At 37.6% G+C, this 15,152-nt stretch overlaps 1 protein-coding gene across 1 annotated transcript; it reads left to right on the forward strand.

Annotated features, from left to right (window-relative positions):
- The first annotated feature begins 5,021 nt into the window (after positions 1-5,021).
- On the forward strand, positions 5,022-6,098 carry foxg1b (forkhead box G1b). The gene has a single exon (XM_030772909.1). It carries the CDS (start codon positions 5,025-5,027, stop codon positions 6,096-6,098), a length of 1,074 nt encoding a protein of 357 aa, XP_030628769.1. The 5' UTR covers positions 5,022-5,024.
- Positions 6,099-15,152: the final 9,054 nt, after the last annotated feature.

Below are 15,152 nucleotides of genomic sequence, written 5' to 3' on the forward strand. Positions count from 1 at the left end.
AGTGGGTTTTGACACCTCTTGTCAGAATTTTGGATTTTAACTACTGCCTGTGTGTTTTTAACCTTTGCCTGATTTTTGAACATCTTGTGTCAGTGTTTTTTTTCTGTCAAAAATTCAAGTATAGCTTTTTCTGAGCTTTTCCAACAACTTCTGTCTACGTTATGGTCTTAGCAACTGGGTCCACTCCGTTCTGGTCATTCAAAGTGGTCTTTTACAGATTTTATTGCTCTCACCACCACAGCCTGAGTTTTGATTCCCGATCGGGGACTTGATCCCTAACACACAGACACTCATCTGACTGGCCTTTTGGGTTATGGTATCCTTCAGCACGCAAAGCTCCTTCAAAGAATGTCAGTCACTCTTTCATCCAATACAATATTTTATAGGTTATAGTCATCCCTTCTGGGTAATTAATGATTTATTGTTGTAGTTGCATATAATTAGTTGATTTTCTGTGTATAAAGAACACAGCACGGGCACAGTGGATAGATCCTGCATCACTGAACAGTATTTTTACTAAGCATAGGGACCCTCTGCTATTATTACATACTCAAACAATCCTTACTTGGAGGCACTGACTTTTTTTCTTTGTAGCATCTGTACAACATGGTGGAAACCATAATAGTTTGCAGTTGTGTACTGCGAATCTTTTTGTTTTCCTTCGGCTTTTCTACCACCTCTCCAGCAGTGTTTTGTGACGGAGTGGTATGACGGGGGAATGGTGGCAGCATCACTGGAGACTCCTCTGTAGCGAAACACAAAACGGGCAAGCTGACCTTTACCACGCTCTCTGGGGTGTGAGACACAACAGTAAACAGACCTGAGGGAGACAAAGGGATGAAATCAGTGGGAGGGTGGAGAAAACACAGGGAGGAGAATGGGAGAAACTGTCAAAGGGAAAGACAGAAAAAGAGAGCAAGAGAGAAGATGGATGGATAGATAGATAGATAGATAGATAGATAGATAGATAGATAGATAGATAGATAGATAGATAGATAGATAGATAGATAGATAGATAGATAGATAGATAGATAGATAGATAGATAGATAGAACGAACATAATTATGCTAATCTGGAGGTGAGAGCAGTCATAACAGCATACTCATTTTCAAATCAAAAACAGACAGACATACAAAACACAAGTGGTTTAGCTATTTCAACAGCACTTATTCTGATGTTCAGCTCATTAATATCTATAAGTAGTTAAAAAAAAATCCAAATCTGTGTGTTATGTTATGTTTAAATGTAAAATGCAGACACTTCATCTAATTTTTCACTTTAATTTTAATAAAGTAAATTAGGTCATTGGGTTACAGTGCTTCTTTTGTTTACAGTACGACCGCATGCGTGGCAGGTGTTAGTGCATAGCTATAGTTGGGCAGATTGTGCCCCTGTTAGTTGATGAGGACTGCTGTGGCATATTTGGACTAGTGTCAAAAAAAGGAATATGTCCTGGCTGATTTCCCTCATGTACGTAATCACTGAATCACAACAATAAGGGCCCTTCAAAGACAGCCACTGCTGCCTGCCTGTGTAAGACATGGATAGTCTGCTGTGGGTGTTTGCCCTATGGGAATTCTCATATCTCTGCTCCAGAGATAGTGTGTAAACTCTCTGTGACCCTGTGAGTTTCATTCCTTCCTGTTTAAATTTGTTTGGCAGACGAGGTAGGCTTGGCATTAAAGGATTTGACGCTTGGTTTCTTACAACGGTTTTGGGTCTGTGTGTTTGTGTGTGTGTGTGTGTGTGCGTGCGTGTGTGTGTGTGTGTTGACTGCGTTTCTGAAGGAACATGCCTTATTCTGATCTCCTTCATGACTGGATTTTGCAATCATTTGCAAAAGTTGTCACAAAACAAAAACATTCTTTCACTTTTAGTTCAGCTGTATCAGGAGAGGTTGAGTACATAGACGGACTAGAAAAAAACGTTAAAGGAATGAAAATATGAACAGCTTGTGAAAACATTTTGAGATCTACGATGTGTACATGTTCAATAACCCTGTGCAAATCCAGCCAAAACATAAAAACTCTTTCTTAATTGATGTGCATGGATCCATGCATCCTTTCCATACATATTTTTAAAACTGTAGACTTCCACATTAATCAAATACATTTAATTTCAAATACTTTTTAAATCAAATGCATGAAATACAGTAAAATTAGCTTGGGAGGGATGAGGAAAAATAATTAAAAAAAACAATCTTGCGTTGGTTTTTTAAACTGAATTCCAAGATAATTTTTTCCAAATACTACCAAATACCTCAAAGAGCATCATAGCCACCAAGAATTCTTTTGACAACAGGGAGAGCAGTTAGTACCCCTGATTGATGATGTTACTTTTGTTTATTAAATGTTCTGAACACTGTAAGACTACAATTCAATGATATGCTTGTTTATACTTAACTGACACCATCTGGGCGCAATCAGTGTTTACAACACCTTACAGTCACGTATTGACTGTGTATAAATAGTGGGCCTGTTTCACGGCACTTTGGACCTACTCAGTGGAGCAAGTTTAACATGGATCTTTCTTGCTGATAACGACCATGAAACTGCCTCCTTGATGAATGTGACCGGCATTAGTCAGTAGTTATATTGAGATGAACGATGAAAGTAGAACTCATTTCTGTATAAGGCGGAAGAACGCAATATTTTACCGCGAGGCCACGGTAGGAAATTATGAGTGTTGTCTGAGCGATAAAATGCAGTATTATAAAAGTGACGCGTAGAGCATTTGGATTTTTTTTTTTTTTTTTTACTACTGGTGTTTATTTGAAGTCATGTTATTTGAATGTTAATATATATTAATGTTCAACTGATAATCAGATATTTTGGCAGACTTTTAAAACATTTAAACTTTTAAGAAAGGACGTTGAAATAAGTTAAAATGTTATAAGGTGTGCTTAGTGATTAAAACAATTCATAATGCGCATGCTGCGATTGTCAATTAGTTTCAGCATCAGTACCGGAACTACAACATATTTTGGAGGGCCGAGGTCGTAGCCTATTTTAGAAAAGTAATTGACAACGAAATTTTAAATTTCTAAATATATTTGTTTCCGTTCTCTGGTTGTTGTCGCATTAATGATGTTGAACGAGATAAAATAGAGAGGCCGTGACATTAATTTGTATCTGAGTCGAATTTTTATAATATTCTCCATTTTCGTGATTTAAAATGCAATCTTCGGCGTTCGGACAACAATATGTGATTTATTGTATCTTTAGTATAACATCGAATTCTTTTTTTTAACAGAACTGGACATTATGACTAAACAGAGGAATGATGGCATAACAACTATTACAAATTTTGCTGCAATTATCTACAAATAATCATACCTTTATCACGCTGAAGTGAAATTAACTGATAGTATGAATTACTTTAATTACTTTAAAAAAGAAAAAGAAAAAAATAGATGAACGTAGTAAATTCCCACATGATAGCTGAACATTTATTTATTTATTTATTTGTTTGTTTGTTTGTTTGTTTGTGTACTTGTTTATTATTCATTTATTTGTTCATTTGTTTCCTTATTTGATTGATTGAGTGGTCGTTGAGTAATTAGACTATATTGCGTGAGTCACACACTTCGATGAAATTGTTAAAGAAAATTAAAACTAGTCAGCGCATTTTTTCCTTTCGTCCATCCTCTGTTTTTCTCCCAAATGTCCTGAATTATTCTTATTTTTGTTGTTGCTGTTGAATAATAATCATGATAGTTTTGATAGATCTCTTTGGCCACATGTTGAAAGAAGCTAAGCAATAAGAGAATGATTGAATTTTTGTACTTTTCTGGAAATACATAGCTTCTCTCATGTTTTCAGCACTCATTGCTCCAATACGAAAAAAAATTGCACTATATGAAAGAGCCCCACCTGTCTACCCACTAGTCTGCAACCATAAGTGTCATGACTTCTATCAGGGGTTTGTGCAAATCTCAGGGAAAAACAAAAATGGAGGCTCTTGAGGAGAGCAAAATAAAATAAAATAAAATAAAATAAAAATAGTCAGCTCTGTGATGCACTGAGATGTCGTGAAAGGAATTGTGAAAGTACATTCTAATAACAGTCTTGCAGCTGCAAATGAGGCAGAAAATAAACGAAGAATTATTAGGTCTGATTCTGGCACCATTAGAGATAAGTCAACGCTTGTTTGCATACGTTATGACAATTGGGTCCGTTAATCTTAGTAAGAGTTTTCAAATGATAAACAAAAGTAATGACAAAAAACAAAAGATGTCACCGCCATCCTTGGTTAATTAAAGAGAAGAAAATGATAAGAACAGTAACAGTAACAATGGACAAATTCTGTTGCTCTGTTTCTAGGACCAAGCCAACACTAGAGGCGCTCAAGTCACAAGTATTATCACTACGTTTCAGCCTCAAAGAGAAGAAAGCTGTTCTCGGCCACAATATTGTGGTCTTTCTTTCTTAGAAAGCAAACAAATAAATAATTTCACTATATATTCCACTGTACCTACATATGTTTGAGTTTTAAAGGTTTTTTGCCCGTGTCCGTGGAAGTTTCATGTAGACTTCGTGCTGAAATCTGTCAGCGAAAGCATGCTGTTGTGAAGCATTTACCTTACCACTTCTAACTAGTTGCTGTCATTCATTTTGATTGTTGGAGGTGTGTACTTTTCCTGGGACTCACTGTCAAAGACTGAATGTTTCTCGTCCCTCCTTTTGGTCTACGTCTACGCTGACGCAAGGGAGGCTGTCAGGGGCTGTACTATACTTGGGACCGCGCAATGTCTTTTGCTCAGTATTATGAGGTGCAAAAGGATCAACAGCAGTCACAGGAGGAGAGTCTATTGCCATTGCAAAAATTTCCCCAAATTAGGAGCTCCTCCCCTCTGTGATGAGGTAGTTAGGAAGACGAAGTCTGCTTAATTACTAATTTCTCAATTCCAACTCGAGACTGCGTCCTCTGTCCCAGAAGTCCTGTCATGCGTGCAATGTCTAGATCTCAGCGTGTCTGACATCCTCTTTTTAAGTACAGAACGGGGCTTTTTGTTATTGCCCGGTATGGGAGATCAGAGAGAACCGACAATGGTGCAGAAGTCGACTTCATTCACCATCAAGAGTCTCCTGCTCCCATCGAAATTTGACAACCTGGGCTCAGAGGAAGAGAAGAGAAGCGTCCCAGCTGTGGGATCGGACTCCCCAGGAAAATCCCCAGAACCAACAGAAATGGAGCCCGCAACTTTTGAACAGGAGCAGCCCAGAGATGAAGAGGAACCAGCCTCCGAAGCAGACCAACCCCCTAAACCGGGCAAGAATCGGAAATATGACAAACCCCCATTCAGCTACAATGCTCTCATCATGATGGCTATACGACAGAGTCCTGAAAAGCGTCTAACTTTGAACGGTATCTATGAGTTTATCATGAAGAATTTCCCCTATTACCGGGAACACAAACAAGGCTGGCAGAACTCAATACGGCACAACCTGAGTCTCAATAAATGCTTTGTAAAAGTACCACGGCATTATGATGACCCGGGAAAGGGAAATTATTGGATGTTAGATCCTTCCAGTGATGATGTCTTTATTGGTGGAACTACAGGAAAGCTTCGGCGCCGGTCGGCGACCTCCAGGGGGAAACTGGTAATGAAAAGAGGACTCCGCTTTGCTCCACTTGGTCTTGGACTGGGTGAACGGGCAAGTAATCCTTTGTACTGGCAGCTGTCACCCTTCCTACCATTGCATCACCCGCACTACAATGGAACTACACACGGATTCCTAAATCAGGGACACACGTATGGTTCCCTCCTTCCCAGCGTGGAACCACTTACTAACGGGGATGTATCTCGACCAATTCTTGGAGCCTCTGCCGGAAGCATCAATTTGTCAAACGGTTACGGTGTGAGCACGTCTCCCGCTGGGTTACTATCTGGACACAATGGTTATTTTGTACCTGGGGCACAGCAATCTCAGTCTCTGCAAAGTGGATCAGGGTACGGAATTTCTAGCTCGCCACCTACACTCATTTCGGATACGCTAAGAACTAACTTACCGTCCTTTACCCCACCACTTTCGGGTGGATTTTCAGGAATGCTACCGCACCATAAACGAGTTGCGCCGAGTTCATTCCTTAGCTGAGTGTTTCTTCTCACTTTAACACAAGTACGAATACTCAAGTGACACCCTAACTACACGTTCCTAGAATACATTTCCTCCCTTTCCCTCCGCTCGCAACAAAACAAATGCAAGCCCTTTCTGATGTTGTTCATCCGCAGTTTGTATTTCTGTGTGTATTTTTACTTTAAATATGAACTATTTAATGGTAGCTTGATGTCATGCCAAAGGCAATAATCCTATGTGTTTTCATCATTATTTATGACTTTTTGTGAATTATTTATGTTTTCTAGCCTATTTATTGAAAAACAGTTTTTTTTTTTAATTCAGCAGACTCATGAGACATTATGAAATGTGATCATTTGTCTTACATTAATGCATATTATTTGACTCTTTCTGAGACGCTCCTTTGTGATATATCCCATACTGTGAATACGCCTTAATACACTGATTCAGGGTTGAGCAGAGTGTAAAGCGCTTTGGATTCACTCAGGTCTTTGTGCGCCCTGACAATGGTTTAAAAAGTGTAAATAGTATTCAATTGTAAAAAGAAAAAGATATCAAATATATGCAGATTTACCGCTTGTGTATTGTGTGTGTGTTTGTTTCTTTTTTATTTCAATTCCATAAGGAGATATAATATATAAGGAGTCTGAGACGCAAAGCGAAATGGGTGTTGGCTTTTGTCTGTGGATGCCATGAGATCACAAGCTCCTGTATTTTCTTCAGGTTGATTCTCCGTGTATTTTTGCCGAATTATCCAGTATTTATCAGCAATCGTATAACAAGTTATATTTGCACTGCCTTGCTGAGGCAATATGGATAGCGTTTAGACAATCCCACTGTGCAGCCGACCCAAGGGTTCAAGCGAACGGCTTTTAAGCTAATCACGTTGTGTTAAATGTCTGACTCAGTCATCACCAAAGACCGGTAAGTTTGCAGGAGAAAAAAAACTACATTCGCTGTCCCTTCTTCGTCAAGCTCAGCTAATACGTGAATCATAGACAACGTCTGAAAGGGATAGTTACGTAGGCTAGCCTACTCCTCAGATAGAGCAAGTTACAAATCATTCTTACCCACAACTGCACGCCTCTATTGTCTCTTGCCGACGATTGTTCACGAACTGTTATTTTTTGAGGCTGTGGGCATTTTTGTTTGGTTGTTTGTTTAGCCTCCTTGTGATTTATTTATTTTTCAGTTTTGCACTCCTGGCTGTTAGTTCACGAGCGACATTTGGTTAATTTGTTGTTTTATTGTATGTGCATAACTTTAAACGGTTCATAATAGCAAAATAAAGTACCAGAATATTTCTTTATAAACGTCGTGTGCTTATTCTATCCATACTTATCAAAACTGTTTTCAGGTTTAACCTGCTTACAATCCCACGCACAGACTACTGACAGACTTATGCGAATAAAAAAATAAACGTGAACTTTTAAATGTTGCAGTTGGTGATAACTTAAGGATTAATGAACCTTTAGTAAGATTCATAGTTAACATTGCATCTTACAAAAAAAGGTAAAGTGGTTTCATTACCATTTACAAATTTCAAGTTCAAGTCAGGTCGACGCATCACGAATGTGCTAGAGGAGGTAATGTCACTGTAGGACTTCACAGTTCTGGAACAAAGCAGTTTTCAAACAGACAGTCAGTTGCACTTCCTATGAAACAGGTGAGTCCAGACAGGCTCCTATCACGCTCTTTGGTCTCCAGTTGTTTCAAGCAACGTAAGACATATAAATCGCCTGACTTTCAGGAAAATAAAATGTTTTAGATCTTGCCAACCACACATCCTTTTAAACGAGCTACACAAATATCCTACAAAAAGGCTTTCCTGTAATCCACAGAACAGGTTAACTTTCAACTCATTCATGAATTCCAAACATGTACACAGGAGGGCTGTTGCTGTTTCCTAGTGTCTGTGAGATAGAGAAAGGCTACTCTACCACTGGGAAAGAGCCAGGCAAGGCGATGACTGGTGTCAGGTGCTATTCATAAATAATAAATCAAAGGATGCAACTAACTGCGATGAGGAGAGGATATGGTTATACTTTATGGAGCAGCAACAACGCTGACTGTGATGAGTCTGCAATGGAGGGAGGAGATTTGGTAGCTTGTTGGTTTTCACGCACACTAAACTAGCAGCTTTTACACACAAGCCGAAGCTTGAAAATGATCATACAAACTGGGACTTACTGTTGATTTGACATATCACGCGTGCACACACACACACACACACACACACACACACTGTCACCACTACAACTGCTACCGCGACCAACACCACCAACAGAAATGAAAAAGTTCATACAGACATAGGAGACCTTCACTTTGTGTTCAGACAGACAGACAGACAGACAGACAGACAGACAGACAGACAGACAGACAGACAGATAGATAGATAGATAGATAGATAGATAGATAGATAGATAGATAGATAGATAGATAGATAGATAGATAGATAGATAGATAGATAGATGGGTGGGTAGGGGTGTTAGCAAATCAAAATCAAACCACAGCTGGGTTTGCTCATACTCAATGAAACCTACTTTTGCCCTCTTTGTAAAATTACCAACCAACATTTTACCATCAAAGATTCCAGTTCACCTAACCAAAAGCTAGAATCGATTTCCTTCCCTGCAACTAAATAACTACACTCAGTTAAAGCATCTCTGAATGACCCAATTAGGCAATGAATATAAATTTCGAATATAAATCTAGACCTTAACTCACAAGAAGCCGGGATTTACAATGTATCCACTGAACCCTTTGTTTTATCCAATACATTTTATGCCATAATTCCAGTTCACCAAAACTGATGGTCTTTGTTGCTGTCCTTCAATGTTAACCAATATTCATATATTATCAGAGGTTTAGTGGCTCTATGATGGTAAGTCAAAAAAACAGTTGTGACCTGAGCTACCAGCCCAGATAACAGGGCAGGCAATATTAAATTTTTGCTTTCCAGCTGCGCATGACCTGGTATTTACTCAAAAGACCCCTTTAAAGAACACAACCTTTCGAGTTTTGAGTTCATCCCAATAATTCTATCAATGCTCTTTCCTCTCCAGTTGTTGGCTACAACTGTTCACACTAACTAAGACTTTGCAAACTCTCATAAAACTGTGTAATTGTTTTGTGGAAGTCAAAAAGACACAACTTAATCTGCTCCTCTGTTCCTCAGGGCCTTCCGTAGCACCACAAAGACTAAGACTAAGACTACTTCCTCTTTAGGTAAATGACAACAAAACCTGCCTGAAATTCATGAAGAAATGTCACAAATAAGATCAGCTTTGAGATCAATATTTCTTCTTCTTCTTCTTCTTCTTCTACTACTTCTTCTTCCTCTTCCAACGACACCTTAAGAGTGTCACATGTGCAACATCAACAATTTCACGGGACACATAACAAAAAATCTGTATGCAAATCAGTTCTGAAAACATTTGAAGGAACAATTACCACTGCATTCACATGAATACAACTGCATTTCATTTTGCATTTATCTAAGAGCCTTTATACGCGAAATGAATTATGCAATTTACATTTACATTGTATAGAGAGGAGAAAAAATGATGTATATTCATACGTACTTTCCTGAGTCCATTTTAATTACGATTGCCTTTCAAACATTATCAAACAGGTGCTAAATTCTTGGAATGATGCCAAACAACACCGGATGATGTTTATTCAAATTTTACAATACAGTTCAATTTAAACATTTCAGTTTTTGTATTTATAATGACGGATTTCAAATGAATTCCTGTTATTTCAAAAAGCATTAGCATTTACTCCATAATTTTGTATCTCACAACATATTAACTAAAACATTTCAATTAAGAGAATCATTTACAAGTGTCTCTAGAAAACCCAGAAAAATGATTAGTTTAGTACCATTTTACACTAGTTTTCTACTTCTCAGAACTTCTGTATTAATTTTTACCCAGCAATCTGCTATGTGTCATTAAACCATTTTCAAATAATCATTCCAAAATATCAGAGATTGTCAAAACTCTGATGTAAAACCTAACCCAAAAATCAATAAATAAAAATGGTATAAATATTTGAAAACATTGTTCCTCTCTCTTATGTCTTTAAAAACAGTAAGAAATGATTTTTGCTACTGAAAGAAAATTAACACCAATGTGAAATATTTAACATATAAATACACTAAGGTCTGATAATTGTATTAGAGCCTTAAAACTTCATACCACAGAACCACATGAATTTGTTGTTTTATAATTTTGTTCTACTACTTGTGGGCCAACAGAATTTAAACTTCACATTCACAAAAATGAAGCAACATGTCTTTTTCAGCAGATTCCCATTTCCAGCTGACAGCATGAACTGTCTCAAACGCGTGAATCTAATGTTTGTTTCAAAATGCGATCAATTTTCTCCATAACGTAAAAAGTGTTAACAACATTCCTTGTATGTATTAAAAGGTCATGACATCCTCAATTTTGAAATCAGATTTATCATCCACTATAAAGACCTTTTGTAACCTAGATATCGACATAATCTGAGGTTTTCGGAACACGTGACAAGAACTCTAAACTTAAAATGCAAAGGTTTTCTAAAGCTCTTAATGTTTGTAAATTCTTGTACTATCCAAAAGTGGGTCAAATCAAGATCAGAAAAACAAGCCAAGTGCACAAGCATAGCTTACATTATTAGAAGTTCTTTCAAATCAAAACACATGGCATCTAAACAAAGCCCAACACTGGAGCATCTTGGGTGGGGGAGGAAGAGCCACATATTAAGATTTTTTAAAGAGATAGGACTATTAAACCTCCAGAAATTCGCCTTTTCTACAAAGCCACTAAGCCATAACAATGTATGCATACAGGGTCTCTGGCACTGTTTAATAAAGCCCCTTGCCTGCCCAAACCATTGGCGCGCAAAGTTGCTCACAATGATTATGGTTCCGGTCCAATGTATTTTGACAATTTCTGCCTTCCAAAATAGCTCTTTCGTAAAAGTCCAGGTGGTTCTTACCAAGCAATGAATTTCAGAGCCTTTACTGGAGTGGGAGCAAAATTTTTCGCTGCATAAAACCAGCACCTTGAGTGGCTTGAGATCCATTCATGCAATAGTGGTGCTAGTTCTTAAGAGGATCTGTCCAGAGTGGATCCATGCTAAATTAAAGCATCAAATCAACTTCAGACTGGTCTATTACCATCATATCCTCTATGACCCAGCTGCTATGAAACAAACTTGCAAAAAATCAGCACAGAGTTCACAAAAAGGTATTTCCTCACTGCAGAGAGCATTGAAACGGCCAGCTATGAAATAAATATGTGCCCAAGTGAAATTAAAGGCATTTTTTCTCCGTGGAACAGAAGTTGTCCGATCCCAAGTTAAGACTGATTGATCACATTCATTGTGAGCTCATTGGGAACACTCTGTTCTACTACAGACAATAAAGAAAAGAAGAGACGCGGCTATAGAACTGGTTCTAAAGTGCCCCTCACTGGTGTCATCTGAAATTTGTGTGAGAACAAATAGGAACAAAGTGTGACATCCCACATTGTAAGTTAACAGCCCTCCAGTTTGTAAGACAGACCCAAGACAACTCTTAATGAGCAGACAGGAAATTTCCTCTGAACGGACTAAACAACAACTTTAAGTAGAATTGAGCTGTGATTCCTTAACGTCGATTTAAAAATGCACCAAAATGGGTCGGACTAAGGTGATGTATTAAAACCGTCTTCTAAATTAGACTCTGTCCTTTACAAACACCACAGTATACATCTTTCTGATAGTATATTTCTACCTGACCTGAGCATTGTAAAATAAATTGATATGTTCTAAAAAAAAAAAAAAAACTTTACTTGAAAAAAATTGTTGATACAAAAATTAAGACCATCTGAGTAATCAGCTAACTAAAAACAAGTTTTAAAGAGCTTGTTATTAAATTTGAATAACTTTTCATTTATTAAAAATCCCTTCTGGAGCTACTTTGAACATTTGTAATACCTACATGTCTTATATACACATAAACTACTTTTGTGTTTCAGATATCTATTTCTGTAAAATTTCATGATTTTCCGACAACATTGGTAGTTGACTTGACCTAACATAATTTATATTTAATCCAATGAACTCTGAAGCACTTAAACATACATTGTTGAAAACTCGATTTGACTGTAACATAGAAAGTTCACAGATGCCTAAGATCACAGCAGTATCACTGAAAAAAGTTTGATGAAGCGATACAGTAATTCGTTAAATTCGACAGATCGTTATTTGAATGGGTATACAAGACATAGAGTGAGCTATTACCTGCATAACCACTATCTGGAATAAAACTCTCTTGTTTTTTCCACTTTGTATAATATCTGCTCTGCATACGTTTTTATCACTGTATATCATTTTTAAAAAAATTATAACACATTCACTATCATGCCAGCATTACAGTATAATGCTGAATCCATGTTATTATCTAATTTATGTCCTTAAAAGAATATATTGTTCTCTCTTTCTAGACTGACACTTCTATAAAATTACAACTATACATTTTAAATTGTCATTAAAATAAGGTAATTTTAATTCTTATGTACATAGTATTCATTATTTTTCTCCTTGTGGTTGCTAATCTAACATAAACAGACAAACATAAACAAACTCATTTGATTACATAACAAGGGGATTAAACCAATACAATATTAGCATGATAATAAATTACACAAATATGCATTGTAAAACTGATTATTGATATTAGTTCATCTAAATTATTAACAAATTATAAACACGGTTGTCTACATGCAGTCAAATGTAATATGGTGTCTGATTGACATGCTGTCAGTCATACAGCATGTAATTGTGACAAATGTAACAATATACGTGGACCCAAAATTTACTGCATGATAGACAGATAAATAAATAGGTAAATAAATACATAAACAAACATACAAAAAACAAACAAAAGAAAATAAATAAATAAAAATTGCAACTAAACTTGCCAAAGACAACAGATACATCAACTAGTCCTGAACCACTGTACCACTACTGTACACTGAGAACTTTTGGAGAACAGGCCATTCCAGCGCTGTCCTCAATAAGACTTTTTTCATGTATCAAATCAAACTGCTGTAATTTGAATGCTGATTAATTAGTTTTAATTTAGAGGTAATCCATTTATGCAAAGGTGTTGTGTATATGCACAGTTCTGCCAAGTATTTCCGCAGGCGAGGGAGTGGCATAACGGGGTAGGTAAGACAGCGTAGGTAGAGCAATTCGGCAAGCAATAGAGAGGCAGAGTGGCGAGTTCGGCTAACGACAGAAGAGCGGAGAAATTCAGCGCTGCGTGTGACACAAAGAAGCAGCGAGAAGTTACATATTTTCAACTAGCAGAGACGCAAACGGTCGCATAACAACTGTCAAGTCCTACACGACGGTCAGGACAAATATCCCTGTTTATATCGGTTATATCAATGTTAAGGGGCATCCCTATAATAATTCTCTAGAGATTATTACTACACGGAGATAAAAAGAGACCAAAATTCCGTGTCAGCTGTTGTGCTATTCAGCAAAAACTCAAAAAAAAAATCTTGTCAGCTAGCGTGGACACTCAGAAATAAAGACTAGCACGATACTCCAACAAAAATCAAAGATCGCAAACTTACCCGTTTTCACATGGTTATATGTGTTCATCACTGGTAAAACGTCAGAGCAATCGGAGCACAGCTGGTTGCAGATAGCAAGGGAGAATTTTGGGTTCAAGTCTGTAAGATAACGAATGTAACGCCCGCACAAGGCTCGTTTAGCCCTCAGGGATCATCGTGAAAAAATCGGGGGTGAGATAAAGGAAACCCGGAATTCACAATGCAGAGCAAATATGACTGAAATAGTGTCCTTTAATAATACCAGAAACAATGGCGCTCAGTAGTAGGCCTATTCAAGTAAATGCTAGTGAAACGTCACTTAACATTACCGGCACTTAATATGGATGACACTGTCAAATGGGCCGGTTTTATTTTTTATACTAAATTAAATGTCAGAGCTAAGGTTGTAGTACTGTGTATTACGAATAAGTGAAATTTGGAGTAAAATCCATTGAGGAGAAGTAGGCCCATGCCAGACGGTTTGTGCGGCACCCCGCCCCCCGCTGTCCTCCACACACACACACACACACACACACACACACACACACACACACACACACACACTAACCTCTGAAAAAAAACTGACAAAAAAAACCTCTTAACAAAATGTCTCACTTGGATTGATATATTCTGAAGACATTTCATCTGTATAGCTATGCATTACTACACCTCAGTTGTATTCAAACAGCACATACTATGTACAGCTGGAGTTAACAAATAATTACAAAAGTCTTAGTGACACTGGAATATTATATAGGACAATCACTTTTGGCCATAGTTAAAGACTAAAATGATACGACATACAGTCATAATAAATCAAATAACTGTACAGTACATTAATTGAATCAAGTGCTTTACTAGATGAACTTGAATATGTTCCAAGCTGTTACAAGAAAGTGTTCCAACTAGTATTTGGAAACTTGATAATGGACACAAAATTGCAATATCTCCTCATTTTTGATAATCTAGCACTGGTTCCATGGTGTACCACCATGATGTAAAGCACACTGGAATCCATCAGAAAACATTAACTTAAACTTACATTTTCAGATTTTAATTAAAACATTTTGTGTTTCATCCATGTTTGGCACTGAAAAAGAAGGGTAAAAGATGGGCTTTTTATGCGGAACTTGGACTAACAAAGCTTGGCTGAACCTCCTGCCGTGCTTGACGACTTGTGAAGTAATCAGCGTAACGATGGGGGCATTGCACTCTCTGCTTGTCTTCCAAATGGTAGGTGAAGGGGTAGGGTGGGGGGGGGGGGGGGTCGATACTAAAGTCGGGGAGAAGGTTTGACTGTATGAGGGTGAGGAGGTTATACAAACAGTTCTAATCCAGTGACGATGGACACACCGGGAGTGCTTCTTCGGGATTTAAAACACTTGGAGAGTGGCAAACTAACACATCATCTGCACTTAAGGAAAAGAACTCATGTGTGACAAATCAGCCTGATCAAAGAATAACAGCTTATCCA

The sequence above is a fragment of the Chanos chanos genome, chromosome 4, assembly GCF_902362185.1.
Source record: "Chanos chanos chromosome 4, fChaCha1.1, whole genome shotgun sequence".
NCBI lineage: Eukaryota > Metazoa > Chordata > Actinopteri > Gonorynchiformes > Chanidae > Chanos > Chanos chanos.